General features: G+C 40.5%; 1 protein-coding gene across 2 annotated transcripts in view; it reads right to left on the minus strand.

Moving 5' to 3' along the window:
- The window catches only part of IFT56 (intraflagellar transport 56), a 34,528-nt gene that overhangs the window by 17,737 nt on the left and 1,786 nt on the right, over positions 1–15,005 (minus strand). For both annotated transcript variants that reach the window (XM_016220343.2, XM_016220342.2), the window contains exons 3-7: positions 12,542–12,634; positions 11,096–11,210; positions 9,160–9,209; positions 7,815–7,960; positions 6,699–6,870 (exon numbers count right to left, since the gene is read on the minus strand). In XM_016220343.2, coding sequence (XP_016075829.2) covers positions 6,699–6,870; positions 7,815–7,960; positions 9,160–9,209; positions 11,096–11,210; positions 12,542–12,634 — 576 coding nt within the window. The remainder of the gene's footprint in view (positions 1–6,698; positions 6,871–7,814; positions 7,961–9,159; positions 9,210–11,095; positions 11,211–12,541; positions 12,635–15,005) is intronic.

A 15,005-nucleotide genomic window follows, 5' to 3' on the forward strand; every position in this document is an offset into this window, starting at 1 on the left:
AACCTTACACTAAGTAGCAAATTTGAAATTGGTGAACCCAAGTTTGAAGACTCCTAGAGTTAATCTTTTCTATCAGGGCCAAAGGTAATAAAGGAGCTAAACTTTTAGTAACTGAGGTTAATTCTTCAATCTGACCATGCCACCTATATTCTGAACTCTCATTGTACCTCCTTCCTGCTGAATTGAAAATACCTCTTCCAGTCCTGGACCGGTAGCTCAGTTGTTTAGAGCATTGTCCCCATACAACAAGGTTGCAGGTTCCATCCCTGGGCAGGGCACGTACAAGAATAAACCAATAAATGCACACAAATAAGTGGAACAATAAATCGATTTTTTCTCTCTCCCCATTCACTCTCTCTAAAATCAATCAATCAATAAAATAAAATACCTCTTCCCTCTGTTTTATTATTTATTAGACCTATCAGATCTCTTCTATGTTCTCTTGCCCCCTTACCAGCCCTTAGAACAAATGGCCAGCCATTTCCAGCATAGTCACTAATACACAAGATACTCACTCACCCCTTCCTCAGCTTTCTGCTTTCCCACCTCGCCAATCTATAATTATGAGTAATCCTCTCTTCCTCCCTTTTCCACTTTCATCAGTGGTAGCTAAGGTTTTCTGGATAAAATAGTTAAATTCTTGATTAGTCTCACTAACTACTACAAGCTTGTTCTACCTGATCTTGACGGGAGTGCACATCTATTCAGCAATCCTTTTATTAATCTCTTTTCGTGATCGCAGTAGCAGTTCCAAAGAGTTGGGTAATATTAGGCTAGATCAGCAGTTTTTAAGCTCTTAAATCTCAAGATTCCTTTTATAATCTTAAATATTATTAAGGATCCCAAAGAGCTCTTGTTTATGTGGATTATAGTCATCAATATTTATTGTAGTAGAAATTAAAACAAAAAATTTTAAATATTCAATTAATCAAAAAATATAAACCTACTATACATTAACATAAATAACTTTTTTTAAAAATATATTTTCCAAGACAAAAATTTTGTGAGAATGGTGGGACCAGGCCCTGAGTGGGTCTGCCTAGGGTCAGCCGGTAGTGTGTGGTTTTTTTCTTTTTTTAGCTGTATAGGACAAGTATAATTTATACATTTAAAAAAGTTATAATTCTACAGTTCCCAGGGGGTAAATGTTATAGTCACTGAATGACTCTGCTTGATATTATGTCGTCTTCAGTGTATGGGTTCTTGACTTCTGGTAGGAAAGACTTCACAATATGAGTCCAGGTGACTATGAGGGTATATTTATTAAAGGTGGGGACAGGGAAACAAGGAAGGGTTTAGCATAGAAAGCAACAGAGAGCCCAGGCTGGGCTGCTTTGGCTCACTGGGAAGTCAGAGAAAAGGGGGCCTTGGAGACAGGTTTGGGGGTTAGCCTGGGACAAACTGCTGCTGCCCATGGCTCCCCTGGTTGCAAGTCTCGGGGACCCTTAGAATTTAAGAGATGCATGCCTGTGGGTGAAGGGAAAGGGGAAGGGGATGGTGCAGGTGGGTTTTTCTCTCTCTTGCTGGTCTGAATCTTAAGGGAGGTATCAGAGGAGGGTTTCAGCAAAATATTCATCAGTTTTCCCGATAAGCACTTTCATGGTTGTGGTCTCTACTGATTGGTCAGTGCCGGGACAGGTGGTCATCAGTCATTGCAGCTGGTTCTAGCATTGCCCACCTGGTTTTGCAGCTTTTCTGAGCCTGGAACTGAAATACAACTGAGGCCTAGATGCTATCTCTAGGGAGGTGACCTTCTATATCTGGCTGTAAATTGCTCAGCCAGTTTGTTTAGCTCTCTGTTCAGTTTCTCTGTTCCACTTGTCCTGGCTTACTGGCCTGTCTCACTGTTTTACATGTTTGCAAATATCTTTAATGTCTGGCTTAATAGCAAACAGCTAGATAGGCATATCTGTAACTGCATTTGAACTGTATTGAAATCACATTGTCTCTGGAAAACTTGATTGAACACTTGAGAGAAAAAAAGTGAAAAGGAAACGTCTTTTAGTTTTCTGAGGATAGTTTTAATCTCAGGCAGGGCCAGCCAGAGCTCAGGGTGAGGAAAGTGAGGCACCCAGGGCATAGATTTAAGGCATACCACTCACATCTGTGCAGTGTGCAATTGCTGACTTTTCAGTTTTGCCCTGGGCAGCAGCTTGCCTCTCATAAGTCCAGACCCTGCCTCACAGACGCCATGAAATGGAATCCCAGAGCACAGTTTGAGAGCCACTGGGCTAGATTATTCAAATCAATGCTCTCTCCTGGCCGGGCGTGGCTCAGTGGTTGAGCATCGACCTAGGATCTAAGCGATCGAGGTTTAATTCCCGGTCAGGGCACATGCCCGGGTTGCGGGCTAGGCAGCCAATCAATGACTCTCTCATCATTGATGTTTCTCTCTCTCTCTCTCCCCCTCCTTTCCTCTCTCTGAAATCAGTAAAGATATGTTTTTTAAAAAAAACAAAAAAACAAATCAATGCTCTCACTGAAAACAGCTACATAAAAATAGATATACTCTTAAAACATTCTCTTAAGAATACCAAAGAAAGTAATAAGTTACCGGACCAAAAATGAAGGGGAAGACAGAACCTAGAGAAGGAAGCAAGCATGAAAGCCACTTTTGCCCTGAAGGCTTTACTGATTCTACAAAACTCAAACTTTTAGTTGAGAGTCTTGGCGGGCAACAAGAACAAAAAGTAAGGCCCGGGACCTGCACAGGGAGTCTAGCAGGAGACCCTGCCCCACAATCAGCAAGGACTCCACAGAGCTCCGCTGGCAAGGGAAGGATGAACTAGCAGCACTAGAGCAGCCCTAGTGCAGAATCACAGCCCAGCTCGGGTGCCATGGCAGTTCAGGCAATCGCATGCCTCTAGTTCGGTTCACAGAGGTCCCAAACTGATAGTTGTCCCGGGGATCTGACCGAGCAAGTGCATATCACTTGGGGAGAGAAGTGCCTTCTTTTTAGGCCTTAAAGTATTCCTGTAAGTAATTTTTTCAAATACTGTGTCAAGCACACAAAGATAAGCTGATACACAAAGAAACTAGACTCCTCAAGGGAGAACCAGGGGAAACGAGAAAAAGCAGAATCAAACTCACAGAAATTTCAGAAATTCAAATTATCAAACTCAGATCACAAAGCAAGTATGCTGACTATGTTTAAGAAAATAAAAGCATGAAAGCATAATATTGGAAATGGTAAAAAGTGAAGATTTTTAAGAAAGAAAGAACTTCTAGAGATACAAAATATTTTGAACAAAATTAATAACTGGATGGCTAGGTTTTATATACATCAGCCAAAAATGGCCACTGTATGTTGTGCCTCTGCTTGTTTATATTTTCACAGCAGGCTGAGACCCATTCACTCAAAAGCTTTCTAAAAAAGCTTTTTTTAAAAATTAGCTTAAATTTTACTCATCCAGTTGTTTTAAATGTAGCCCAAATAAGCACATTTTTATTCTTTGAGACCCTGCCTGGTTTACATACCCCACAAACTTCCCACACATCTGCTGGCCATAGATAAGATAAACCCTAGGGCTATAACGAACCTAAGCTGCTGGTGCCTATCAGGCCTCAGGCAGTCTCTGCCCCTGGGGCCCCCACCCTGCAGCTGAGAGACCTCATCTAGAAATGTAAGCCCCTATCCAAATCCCCTCCTCCCTAGAATTATGTCGCCCTCCTCCCATTCTGGATGGTGGTCCCTGTGCCATAGCCTCCAGATAGTCACTTGCCATGAGGGACCTTTGAAAGTCACCCAAATAAAGTTTGTGGGGCCCAGCCGAACATGGCTCAGTGGTTGAGCATCCACCTAGGATGGAGGAGACTGTGGTTCGATTCCAATCAGGGCACAGGCCAGGGTTGAGGGCTCGACCCCCAGTCAGGGGCGTGCAGGAGGCAGCCAATCAATGACTCATCATTGATGTTTCTCTCTCTCTCTCTCTCCCTCTCTCCCCCCTCCTCTGAAATCAATAAAAACTTTTTTTTTTTTTAATGTAAACATGCCCTAGCCTGTTTGGCTCAATGGTTAGAGCGTTGACCTGTGGACTGAAGAGTCCCGGGTTCGATTCTGGCCAAGGGCATGTACCTCGGTTGCAGGGTCAATCCCTGGCCACCTGGTCTGTCTGGGCACATGTGGGAGGCAACCAATGGATGTGTCTCTATCACATCGATGTTTCTCTCTCTCTCCGTTCCACTCTCTCTGAAAAGCAATGGAAAAAATATCCTGGAGTGAAGATAAAAAAAAAAAGTGAACATAATAGATTGAATCTTTTACCAAAATTGGCAAAGTCCCTAAGATTGACTCAAGGTAGAAAAACAAAAATTTATTTCTTTTATTTGTTCTTACCAAGGATGAAAACTCTGAAGAGATCAAATTACAAGCCCAGTTTACTACTGAACTGCTGATGCTGGAAACTAGGCAATTAGGCAGACTCAAAGGACTCTTCCGTTGGAAGGAGGATACACAAGAATGTATTTTATGTAATATATAAATGGATTGTTCAATTGTATATCGAGCAATTTAATTGACGGGCATTTCTTCTGCCACAACTGACCACCTTTATTGACGTAAGATAAGCCACGGAAAGCGAAGCTGGGCTTATGCTAAGGACGTGTGCTCTCCGCCAGCCTCCTGCCCTGCCAACCACTTAAACAAGGTCCCCGAGGGGCCAAATTTCTTGTCAGCATGAAGTAAGTTAATAGTGCTCCTTGCTATTACATTTTCACATATTTTTCACTTTGATGTAGCTAATTTGCTGGTTTCATTTTTATTCTTTCCTCCTCCTACTCTGGGTGGTACGATGCCAATTGGAACTTTTTTTATTTTTTATTTTTATTTTTTTTATTGATTTCAGAGAGAGATGAAGGGAGTGGGAGAGAGAGAGAAACATCAATGATGAGAGTCATTGATGGGCTGCCTCCTGCACGCCCCCTGTTGGGGATGGAGCCCCTCAACCCGGGCATGTGCCCTGACTGGGAATCAAATTGGGATCTCCTGGATCCTAGGTCGACACTCAACTGCTGAGCCACGCAGGCCAAGCCGGAATTGGTTTTTGGAGAAGGGTGAGATTTAAAAATTTTGACACATGCAGAAATTTTACATTTAAATTTTGGTGGTTTCTAACCCAAACTAATGCCCAAGGAAATAATTTCCAAACATGGTTACCTCATAGGGTTAAATTAAAAATATCTGTACAGCCCGGCCGGGTGTGGCTCCGCGGTTGAGCATCGATTTAGGATCCAGGCGATCAGGGTTCGATTCCCGGTCAGGGCACATGCCCGGGTTGCGGGCTCGATCAATGGCTCTCTCGTCATTGATGGTTTCTCTCTCTCTCTCCCTCTCCTTTCCTCTCTCTGAAATCAATAAAGATATATTTTTAAAAATAAATAAATAAATATCTGTACAAGGCGGGGAAAAGTATGTTTACAGTTGCTCGTATAGAAAATACAATAGCCTGGCTGGGCGTGGCTCAGCGGTTGAGCGTCAACGTAGGATCTATAAGATCGCGGCTCGATTCCTGGTCAGGGCACATGCCCGGGTTGTGGGCTTGATCCCCAGTTAGGGGCATGCAGGAGGCAGCCGATCAATGACTCTCTCCCATCATTGATGTTCCTATCTCTCTCTCTCCTTCTCTCTCTTCCTTCTTCTCTCTGAAATCAATAAAGATATATATATTTTTAAAATACAATAATAAATAATAACAAGAATAAATTCTGTTTCATGTACTCACAACTGTAAACCTACTTTTCCCCCACCCTGTATATAACTGAATCTGTATACAGATATAGTATAGAATATGCTCTCTATCTATATATTATTTTATATCGATATGTACATGTATATGTGTGTATATACGAAATGTTAAAGAAAAGGGGGTCATAATGTATGGCCTCTTGTGCGCTCTCAGTTCCCTGTGAAAAGAGAGCTCTAACAGAATCTACCCACAGGATTGTCAGGGAAACTAAATAATGGATGTAAAGTATTCTATACAGTACTTATAAGGTTGCTAAGTTCTTATAACATAGTTAAGTTCTAAGTATTTATAAAATGTCTACTACTATTGATCTTGTGGTAACCTTGAAGGAGACTCTGAAGTGTAACAAGCAAAGGAAGACAGTCCAGGAATGAGAAAGGTGTATGCAAAGCTATGGCAGTCGGAGAGTATAGTGTATGGAGCAAACTCAATGGCTAGACTGGGCAGGACAAGACTAGAGGCAGGGAGAGAACTGAAATAAGCAACGAGGACTGGAGCAGTGGCACAGGAGGAAGGAGACAGACAAAAGAGAGATCTAGAACACAGGGCTGGTGGGAACTGGTAAATGACTAGAGGGGGAATGAAGAGAGTGATGGATACCCTAGGATCTGATGTGATTTATACATTGCTGACATTGAACCAAAGAGCCTCACACATATTTTAGAGGGAGAAGTGAAAATATTCGATTTTAAAGTATCTGAGTTCATGTCAGGCATCTAGGTAAAGATCACCTACAGTATATTAGGCACACACAGAGAAGTTAGAAGTCAACATTCTTTTTAGAATATCGGATAAATATAAATATTGAAATAATTAGGTTCATATAGAATCACACTGGCAATAACAAAAGGGTGTTAATCAAGACTTATAGGTAGATAACAGTTTTGTCAATAACCCGGGAAGTATAGGGTAATTTGAACTGGAATTACGTTAAAAACAAATTTCCATCACTACCTCAGCTGCTTTGCCATTGTAAAGGCGAAAATGATTACAGGCCTTAAGGTTGAGTGCGATGGTGCTATCGGGAATTTGCTGAAGGTAAACAGCCAGAACTTCTTGAGACACATCATAGTAATCCAACTTGTAGTAACACAGAGCCACATAAACATTGAGGGCAAGATATTCCCTATTAGATAAAAGAATTAAAGGTTAACAGTTTAGTCTACTTCACAGACACGTGGTCAAACTACCGAGACTTCTTTAACGGCTAAAAAGAACAGCAAGGCGAAGAGGGTATGAATTCACCTTTTGAAGGAAGAAGGCAAGATGTAATCAGTGCAGTATTTTTCTCTTTGTATCGTAACATTAGGGTGTTTTGATAAGAAGAATAAAAGATGACAGCTAGAGAAGCAAGCGAGAAGTCCAACCCCTACGTGTTCATGTTAAAAACTCTAGCATATGCTGTAACTGAGTATCTGTGCAAATAAGCACGCACCACACAGCGGATGGACAGACAAGGCAAGCAGACCTGGTGACAGAAATGGGAATGGGTGGGAGACTGTGAAGGTAAAGCAAACGAAGGGAGAGCGAGGTGGGTGAAATATTTGGGGGATGTGGGAGAGAGGCCACGGGGTCAGTGATAAAGTTGCAATGTTAATTTTTCAGAATGGTTTGTTTCTAATTTTGTCAGCAAGTTACCTGAAGGTATTGCAACAGTGACACTGATACATCTACACCATACATTTTCAACAGGGGCGATGTCACCCCCAAATCAGGCAAAAATTGGTTCTTATAAAGAGGTGGGGCATTGTACTCATTTTATGTATAAAGCATAGAAGTACATACAATACATAAACAGATATACAGTATGTGTGTGGTATTAAAATTTCACAGGAGGGCAGTTGCAGGGGGAAAAAGAGCCTACAAAGGCTCCTTGGAAGGGTGACAATGAAATAAAGGTGGATGAACCTCGATCTAGACAATAAGGAGTTCTTACTCTCACCAGATCATTAGCTAACAGACTTGAACACATGTCGACACTAGATCCAAAGGACACTAGGTCCTCGGCCAAACTAGTTACAAAAGAAACTAACGAAATGAGATTGTGAGTAGACGCAAAAGGACACAGACCTGTTATCTAGCAGTATTCGCTTATAAATGTCAATAGCTTCTTGGTAGTGAGATCGCATATAGTGGATTGAGGCCAAACTGAGCTGATCTTCCGTGATATCCTGGAGGTTCTGGTGGAAGTTCATCAACTTCTTCTCATCATTAAACTAAAATTGAGAGAGAGACGAAGACATGTGAAGATGCATATTGGAGCACAGCCAAGGACATCAGCACCTATGTCATAGGCATTTCAACTCCTCCTCCAGCAGTTCTGTCCCTATGTTCTCCCTGTTTCCCTCCAGCTCATGTCTCCTCCTCTGTCTCGCCTTCGGAGAGAGAATGGGGGGCTCTGGAGGCCCAGTTTTGGCCACAGGAAGCCTTTAAGTTATAGTGGCTATTAGTTACTTGGCCCCTCTTCCTCTTACCTTCTTTTTCTTTTCTATTTCTTCCTTTATATTTTCTCCCTTTCTTTATTTTTTTTGTCTCTTTATCTTTTTTATAGGCTGTTTACGAGAGAGACAGTTAAAATATAAGGATACAAAAGAGGACAAAGTAAAAGGATGTAAAGAGATATAATAGGCCAACAGTAATCGAGAGAGAGCTGGTGTAACTACATAAACACGACAAAGTAGACTTTCTGTAAGAAAGAATTTTCACAGATAGAGACATTTTATAGCGATCTGGGTTTCAGTCCACTAGATGGACATACAAGAATTTCTAGTTACTTATTTCTTACCATTGTTGGTAACAAAAAAAAAGAGAAAAGTATTTTATTTTCTTTTTTTACTGAAGTGATTTTACTTTTATTTCCTTCACTTTAAGCCAATCATGAAATTTCACAGGGATTCTGGGGTGGGGGCAGAAGGAAGGGGGTGCTAAGAATCCTCGGGGTGTGGCCCACGTGGCCCACGGGGGTGAAGGTAGGGCAGGACTCGCTGGGGTGGCTGGAGGAGCACCGACTGTTGGCCGGTAGGTAGGTGCTAAGGAGGAAGTATTTTAAAAACAAAAAGTGTGGCCCAGACAGTGTGACTCAGCAGTTGAGCACTGACCTAGAATCCAGGAGATGGTGGTCCAATTCCTGGTCAGGGCACATGCCCGGGGGTTGTGGGCCTGATCCCCAGTAGGGGGAGTGCAGGAGGCAGCCAATCAATGACAACTCTCTCATCATTTATGTCTACCTCTTTCTCCCCCTCTCCCTTAAATCATTAAAATAAAATAAAATTAAATTATTAAATTAAATTAAATTAAATTAAATTAAATTAAAATAAATAAAATAAAATATAAAATAAAATAAAATAAAATAAAATAAAATAAATGAAATAAAATAAAAATAAAAACAAAAAGTGTGAAATCACAATATGAATACCTTGTGAGCCAAGTGAAATAGGAGGCGGTTTTGAAGTCGGCTTTTTGGAGCTGGAAAAAAAAAAATCCAAGCTGCTTATTAAAGAAATCAATTGCCTATGGCATGCAGGAATAACATGAAACTCATATAAATCTTCCCAAATCCTTTCCTATCTGCTCCTATATCTCTGCTATATAATAATATTTATTATTTTAGTCTGGTCTCCACCTGTAAGAGCATTGAGAACCAGAAGAAAAACGTCCTCAGGTTCTGCTCTCCCCCACCACTTGTTCTACCTGATTCTTTATGCGACCACAGTGCAGCACTCCACACCCACCCACCACTGTGCTGCTCACCGACCCAAACACAGGAAATAAACAGTTACGGTCATTTCAATACATGTAGGAATCCCCTCTCATTTAGCTGTCCTTCCCAGTATTCTTTGTCAATGCCTTCTGAAATCTCCTTTTCCACAGTTCTACTGCCATGTTTTCTTAAGTGCTAGTCCAGCCTCTACTCCATAGGTCTCCTAGCACGATCATCTGCCACAATGAAACAGGTAGCGAAGCAAAAAGGCTGACACCTTTCAAGTTCAAAATCCCATTTGCACTCTTGGAGAATTTTCCTAATTCTAGACACCCAATCCTGTATCTCTTTACAGAAAAAAGTCATACCTCAATTTTTAAAAAAGGAAAAATAGCCCTGGCCAGGTAGCTCATCTGGTTAGAGCATCGTCCCAATATGCCAAGGTTGCAGGTTCCATCCCCAGTCAAGGCACATACAAGAAGGAACCAATGAAAACACAAATAAGTAGAAAAACAAATCAATTTTTCTCTCTCAATAAAATAAATGTTTTTAATGAAAAAATATGTATGAAGAGATGCAGCTACCTTGATCACTTTCTATGTGTCTAACATTGCTCTAGGCAGAGATAAAGCAAGTAATTTAAAGGCCCTTATAATTAAATTAGGAAAGACTACATTAGTACATGTGACACAATTTGGGTACAAATCAATCAAGTTCCAGATTTTCCATGACTTTGAGCTGGAATTCCTTCTAAATACGTACAGCAGTTAATTAGCTAAGAATCCTACCCTGGAATACATTCTTCCATAACAAATTTCCTAAAATACATTCCCTTGCCAACTTTCTCTACGTGTCTTTGAATTTAACTTGATTCACACTCTATTCTTAATCTTCCTCCCATACTGCCCTTTGCCCTACTCCTGTTTGCAAATTTGAGTCTAGTTCCCCTACGATGACTGTCACAGCAGGTAAAACGAAGGAAAAGCAGCACGGATTCTTCACACTGAAGTCACTTGGCTTCTCAGAGGCAGCAGCAGCAGCTATGAAACCCACATCCACAGGAGCTTGAACAACCCCCGACTCCTACCAAGAGCACGGACACGCTGCCCTGATGGGGCCTGAGAAAGATGCCGCCCCCTTTTCTTCTCTCATTCTCCTGCCAGAAGCTGCAGCTTCTAAGAAAGGGGCGGCGGCCCAGCCGGGCGTGGCTCAGTGGTTGAGCACTGACCTAGGATCCAGGAAATCCAGGTTCGATTCCCGGTCAGGGCACATGCCCGGGCTGCGGGCTCGATCCCCAGTTGGGCGCGTGCAGCCCGATCCCCAGTTGGGCGCGTGCAGGAGGCAGCCGATCAATGACTCTCATCATTGATGTTTCTATCTCTCTCCCTCTCCTTTCCTCTCTCTGAAATCAATAAAGATACATTAAAAAAAAAAAAAGGGGAGGGCGGGGGGGCAGCACAAAAGATTAACTCTTTCTTTAAACATAAATTTGCTCAAGCCCAATATTCTTAGAAGAGTAAAGCTAGTCTGTAGCTTTCTAATATCACTTGATTGTTTGTCAACAGGAAAAGGAATTAAATAAAATTTTAAATCTCCAAAATAACTCTTAGGATTAGAGATGAATGCCAGACATTAAAGGGGCCCATTTTACCTTTGAATCCAGCAGCTTCAGCTTGCTTATACATTCCAAGAAAAAAGTAGGTACAGGCCAGATTCACCCAGACTTCAGGATTGCAATTTTCTTCCTTTGTCGCATTTTCATATTCCTGAAATATGTATTAAGAGGCGATGTCATTTCAGCAACAGAAGGACCATCCTTCTACAATGGAATAGGCTTTCTTACTGAGACTGGACAACTTCCCACTTAGGGAGTTCTACAGGCTCAATTATTCTCTACCTGTAAGGTTAAACACTGCAGCTAAAGCTCAGCCCCACCCATGCAGGGCTGTGGTCCATAGCATCTTACGCTGGTTTTTTTCCCCTTCTTAACATTGATATGAGCTAACAAACTGCAGAAATGAAAATTAATGAAAATATTTTATTTTAACTAACTTAAAAAGACATACAAAAGATACTTTATAAAAATGCATAGGCTCAGTTAACTTAAAGACTGATAGCCTTACTACGCTATAAATTTCATTTCATTCTTAAGTGTTTTCTGACTTTCTTTGGTTTTGCATTTTTGAAAAGCTTATTTTTTTTCCTGCGGTTTCTGAGATTCACTTTGCCAACCACACTTTCCATGTACTCTTGTTACTTATCAGTCTATACCAGATGCCTTCATCTTTTTTACTATGTTTGGGCTACTCTCCTTTCTCCCGCATTTCACAGATGCTACCAGCCTCGAGAGTGTCCTTTCCACATCCTCCCTTGTCCTGCACGAATTTTGCTGCTTTTGTTCTTCATCTCACCACATTACCTGATCTTGGATACTTTCATTCTAGTTACGCAAGTTCTTTAAATATCCTTAGATTACACTTTGGGAGTAAGAATATCTGGGAAATGTTTAAACAATTTCATCCATGAACTTAAAAAAAATTGTTTGACATAAGGAATCTATAATTTTATCTAGATCCATAATCCTATAAGTTGTTCATTAGATAGGATTTACAATGACAAAGAAAACAACTTCAAAACTATACTTGCAAAAATATAAAGGTAATGCAATCTTTCCTATGTCTAAAAATAACCAAACAAAATATAAATAAAAATGAACTTCTTTTGAGAAAAGACTCATGAAAGCTTTTCTATCAAAATGGTTTATTTTTCCTCTCCTGAAGACTTACTTAAGTAATACTAATGTTACTGTGCTGTACAACCTCATTAATTTATGTCTAAAGCAAAAAGTCAGCAAGACATATATACATATGTGAACATATAAAGATTTCTCAAGTAACACGTGAGCAAAGAGCCAATGGTTGTCTCCATCAACAAAGAAGCAGAATTGGGGACAGCAGACAAGGTGGCTACTTTTCTTTTTATTTTGTCCCCTCCTATATTGTTTGAATTTTATCATGAGCATGTATTATTATAATACAGAGCTTAATAATATTTTCAAAGCCCTTCTGTTGTAAATTTTCCCTTTCTTTTTACTAACCTGCAAAGCTCTCTTGTAGTCACCCAGGTGAAAAGCACAGTATCCAGTCCACAAATTAGTATCCTCTTCTTGTTCCCCAACATGACGTTTAAACTTCAGGTTAAAATTTCAGGGGGAAAAACCATGGAAAACTTTTAAAAGCAAGCCCTCTGTTTTTAAAAATGCTACATTAAGTTACTGACACATAATAAAAAATCACAAGTAATAGAAACAAGTCAATACTCAGTTTAATTAAACTGATACCTACAGAACTCATCATGATTACCTTCTAATTGTCACAGAAATTTATATTTTCAAACATTTCACATTTATTTTTCTGTATTTACTGACACCTCACCCCAGAAAGTATTTAAGCATTATCCTCATAACAATTCTGGGTGATATATAAAAACATAAGAATTATGTGAAATATTTAGTCCCAAATAACTGAAAGTAGAGAGATGAAGTGGTAAGCTCCAGGCCTCATAGCCAGTAAGTGTGGTGGCAGGGACTTAAATAATGTTTGACTCCAAATCCCATGTTCTTATCCTCCGTGCTCTACTGCATTCAGCTTCATGCGTCAAACCTGTCCCATTAGTGTGCATACATACTTACTCATAAGTTATAACTGTTTACTGAGGACAAGCCACTAAATCACTCTCTGACCGCTGAATGGGTTTACTAGCACCTACGAGAATTAAAGATGTTCAGAAGACTGGCATCATATGTCCACTATGAACAAATATTTATGAATTCTACAGTCAACAAATATTTATGAATTCTACAGTCCTTTTGGAGGAAAGGACTGAACCCTGAAGGAGGAGTCTGAAATACCTTGGTAAAGAGAGAGGTTTTCACTCCACAGGGTGATAAATAAAAAACATGGGTGAGGCCCTGGCTGCATAGCTCAGTTGGTTAGAACGTCATCCCAATACACCAAGGTCTCAGGTTCGATCCCCGGTCAGGGCATATACAAGAATCAATCAATGAATGCATGAATAGGCAGAACAACAAATCGATGTTTCTCTCTCTGCCTTCCTCCCTCTCTAAAAAAATTAACAAATAAAATAAAATAATAAAACATGGATGAAAAATTAAATAGTGAAACATGTATTTACATATCATTGCTACAGACCTTTGGGTGCCTTTAGTTATTATAAGATGGAGGCATTCTTTGATACTTTCTTGACTGGGATGATAACTTACTCCTGTAGCTAACTCCATCAAATTGGAAATCCTCCTCTCACAAAATGCTGTGAATTTAAGTTCAGTGTCTCAGTTCTGAAGAAATTCTTATTTGAGGTCTCCCTGAATTTATCCCAGGAATTAAGGAGAGTTCATGAGAATTCCTTATCCCTACCATGAAGTTCCCATTCCCATACATCGTGGCACTTCTACTTAAAGGCAGAGTGGGATTACACCATAAGGATTGCACAATGCGGTTACTGGCTTAAAGAAGAGAGAGAAGAGAAACAGAGACTGACAAAAAAAATTAGACATATACACACCACTCAGTCTGCTAATTTACAGAACTAGAAGGTCCTTCTAACTCCTCTACTTTAAAGATGAGAAGGCTGCCCTGGCTGGTTTGGCTCAGTGGATAGAGCATCGGCCTGTGGACTGAAGGGTCTCAGGTTCAATTCCAGCCAAGGGCACATACCCCGGTTGCAGGCTTGATCCCAGACCCTGGTCAGGGGGCATGTAGGAGGCAACTAATCCATGTGCCTCTCTCACATCAGTGTTTCTCTCTGTCTCTCTCTTTCCCTTCCACTCTCTCTGAAAAGCAATGGAAAAAATATCCTCAGGTGAGGATTTTAAAAAAATAATAACAATAAAGATGAGAAGGCTGATACAAAAAAATTTAAACCATGTGCTCAATCCCAGATCACTAGGAAAAAATGTAGAACTATCCATGGAAGACTGAGAAAGACATATAAAGCTAATTAAAACAATTATTGTTGATAGATTTTGAGTAATAAGTCTGGAATAGTGCTTTGGAGAAATGACTGTGGTGCAACATAACCAGGCTTGCTGTCCAATATCACCTCTACATTTGGTGGACCCCTGCAGTCTCCCATAGCATGTGCTTCCCACAAGGCAGTTTCTCAGAGTGCACTGTCCTTGGATCATCTACATCAGAAACACTTAGGCTGCTTGCCTAAAATGCAGGTTTCTGAGCACCATTGTAGACCGACTCTGCAAAGAGTCAGCATCCCTACGGCAGAAGCCCAGAAATATAGATTTTAATAAGCATCCTAGGTGATTCTGATATATATTAAAATTGAGAACTAGTGTGATAGAGATTAGAATATTTTCTGAACATTTAGTATTTTAGATAATAAGCATCAAGCATGGTAGATTTAAATTTAATCAAAACTTTATGACATATAAATCATAAGTTGGTCGGGGGTTGGGATAAACAATGAGAAAACTGACACTGTATTAAATGACCCTCCACCTGGCTAGTGTGGCTCAGCAGTTGAGC

This window comes from Miniopterus natalensis, chromosome 10, assembly GCF_054644295.1.
Source record: "Miniopterus natalensis isolate mMinNat1 chromosome 10, mMinNat1.hap1, whole genome shotgun sequence".
Classification (NCBI taxonomy): domain Eukaryota; kingdom Metazoa; phylum Chordata; class Mammalia; order Chiroptera; family Miniopteridae; genus Miniopterus; species Miniopterus natalensis.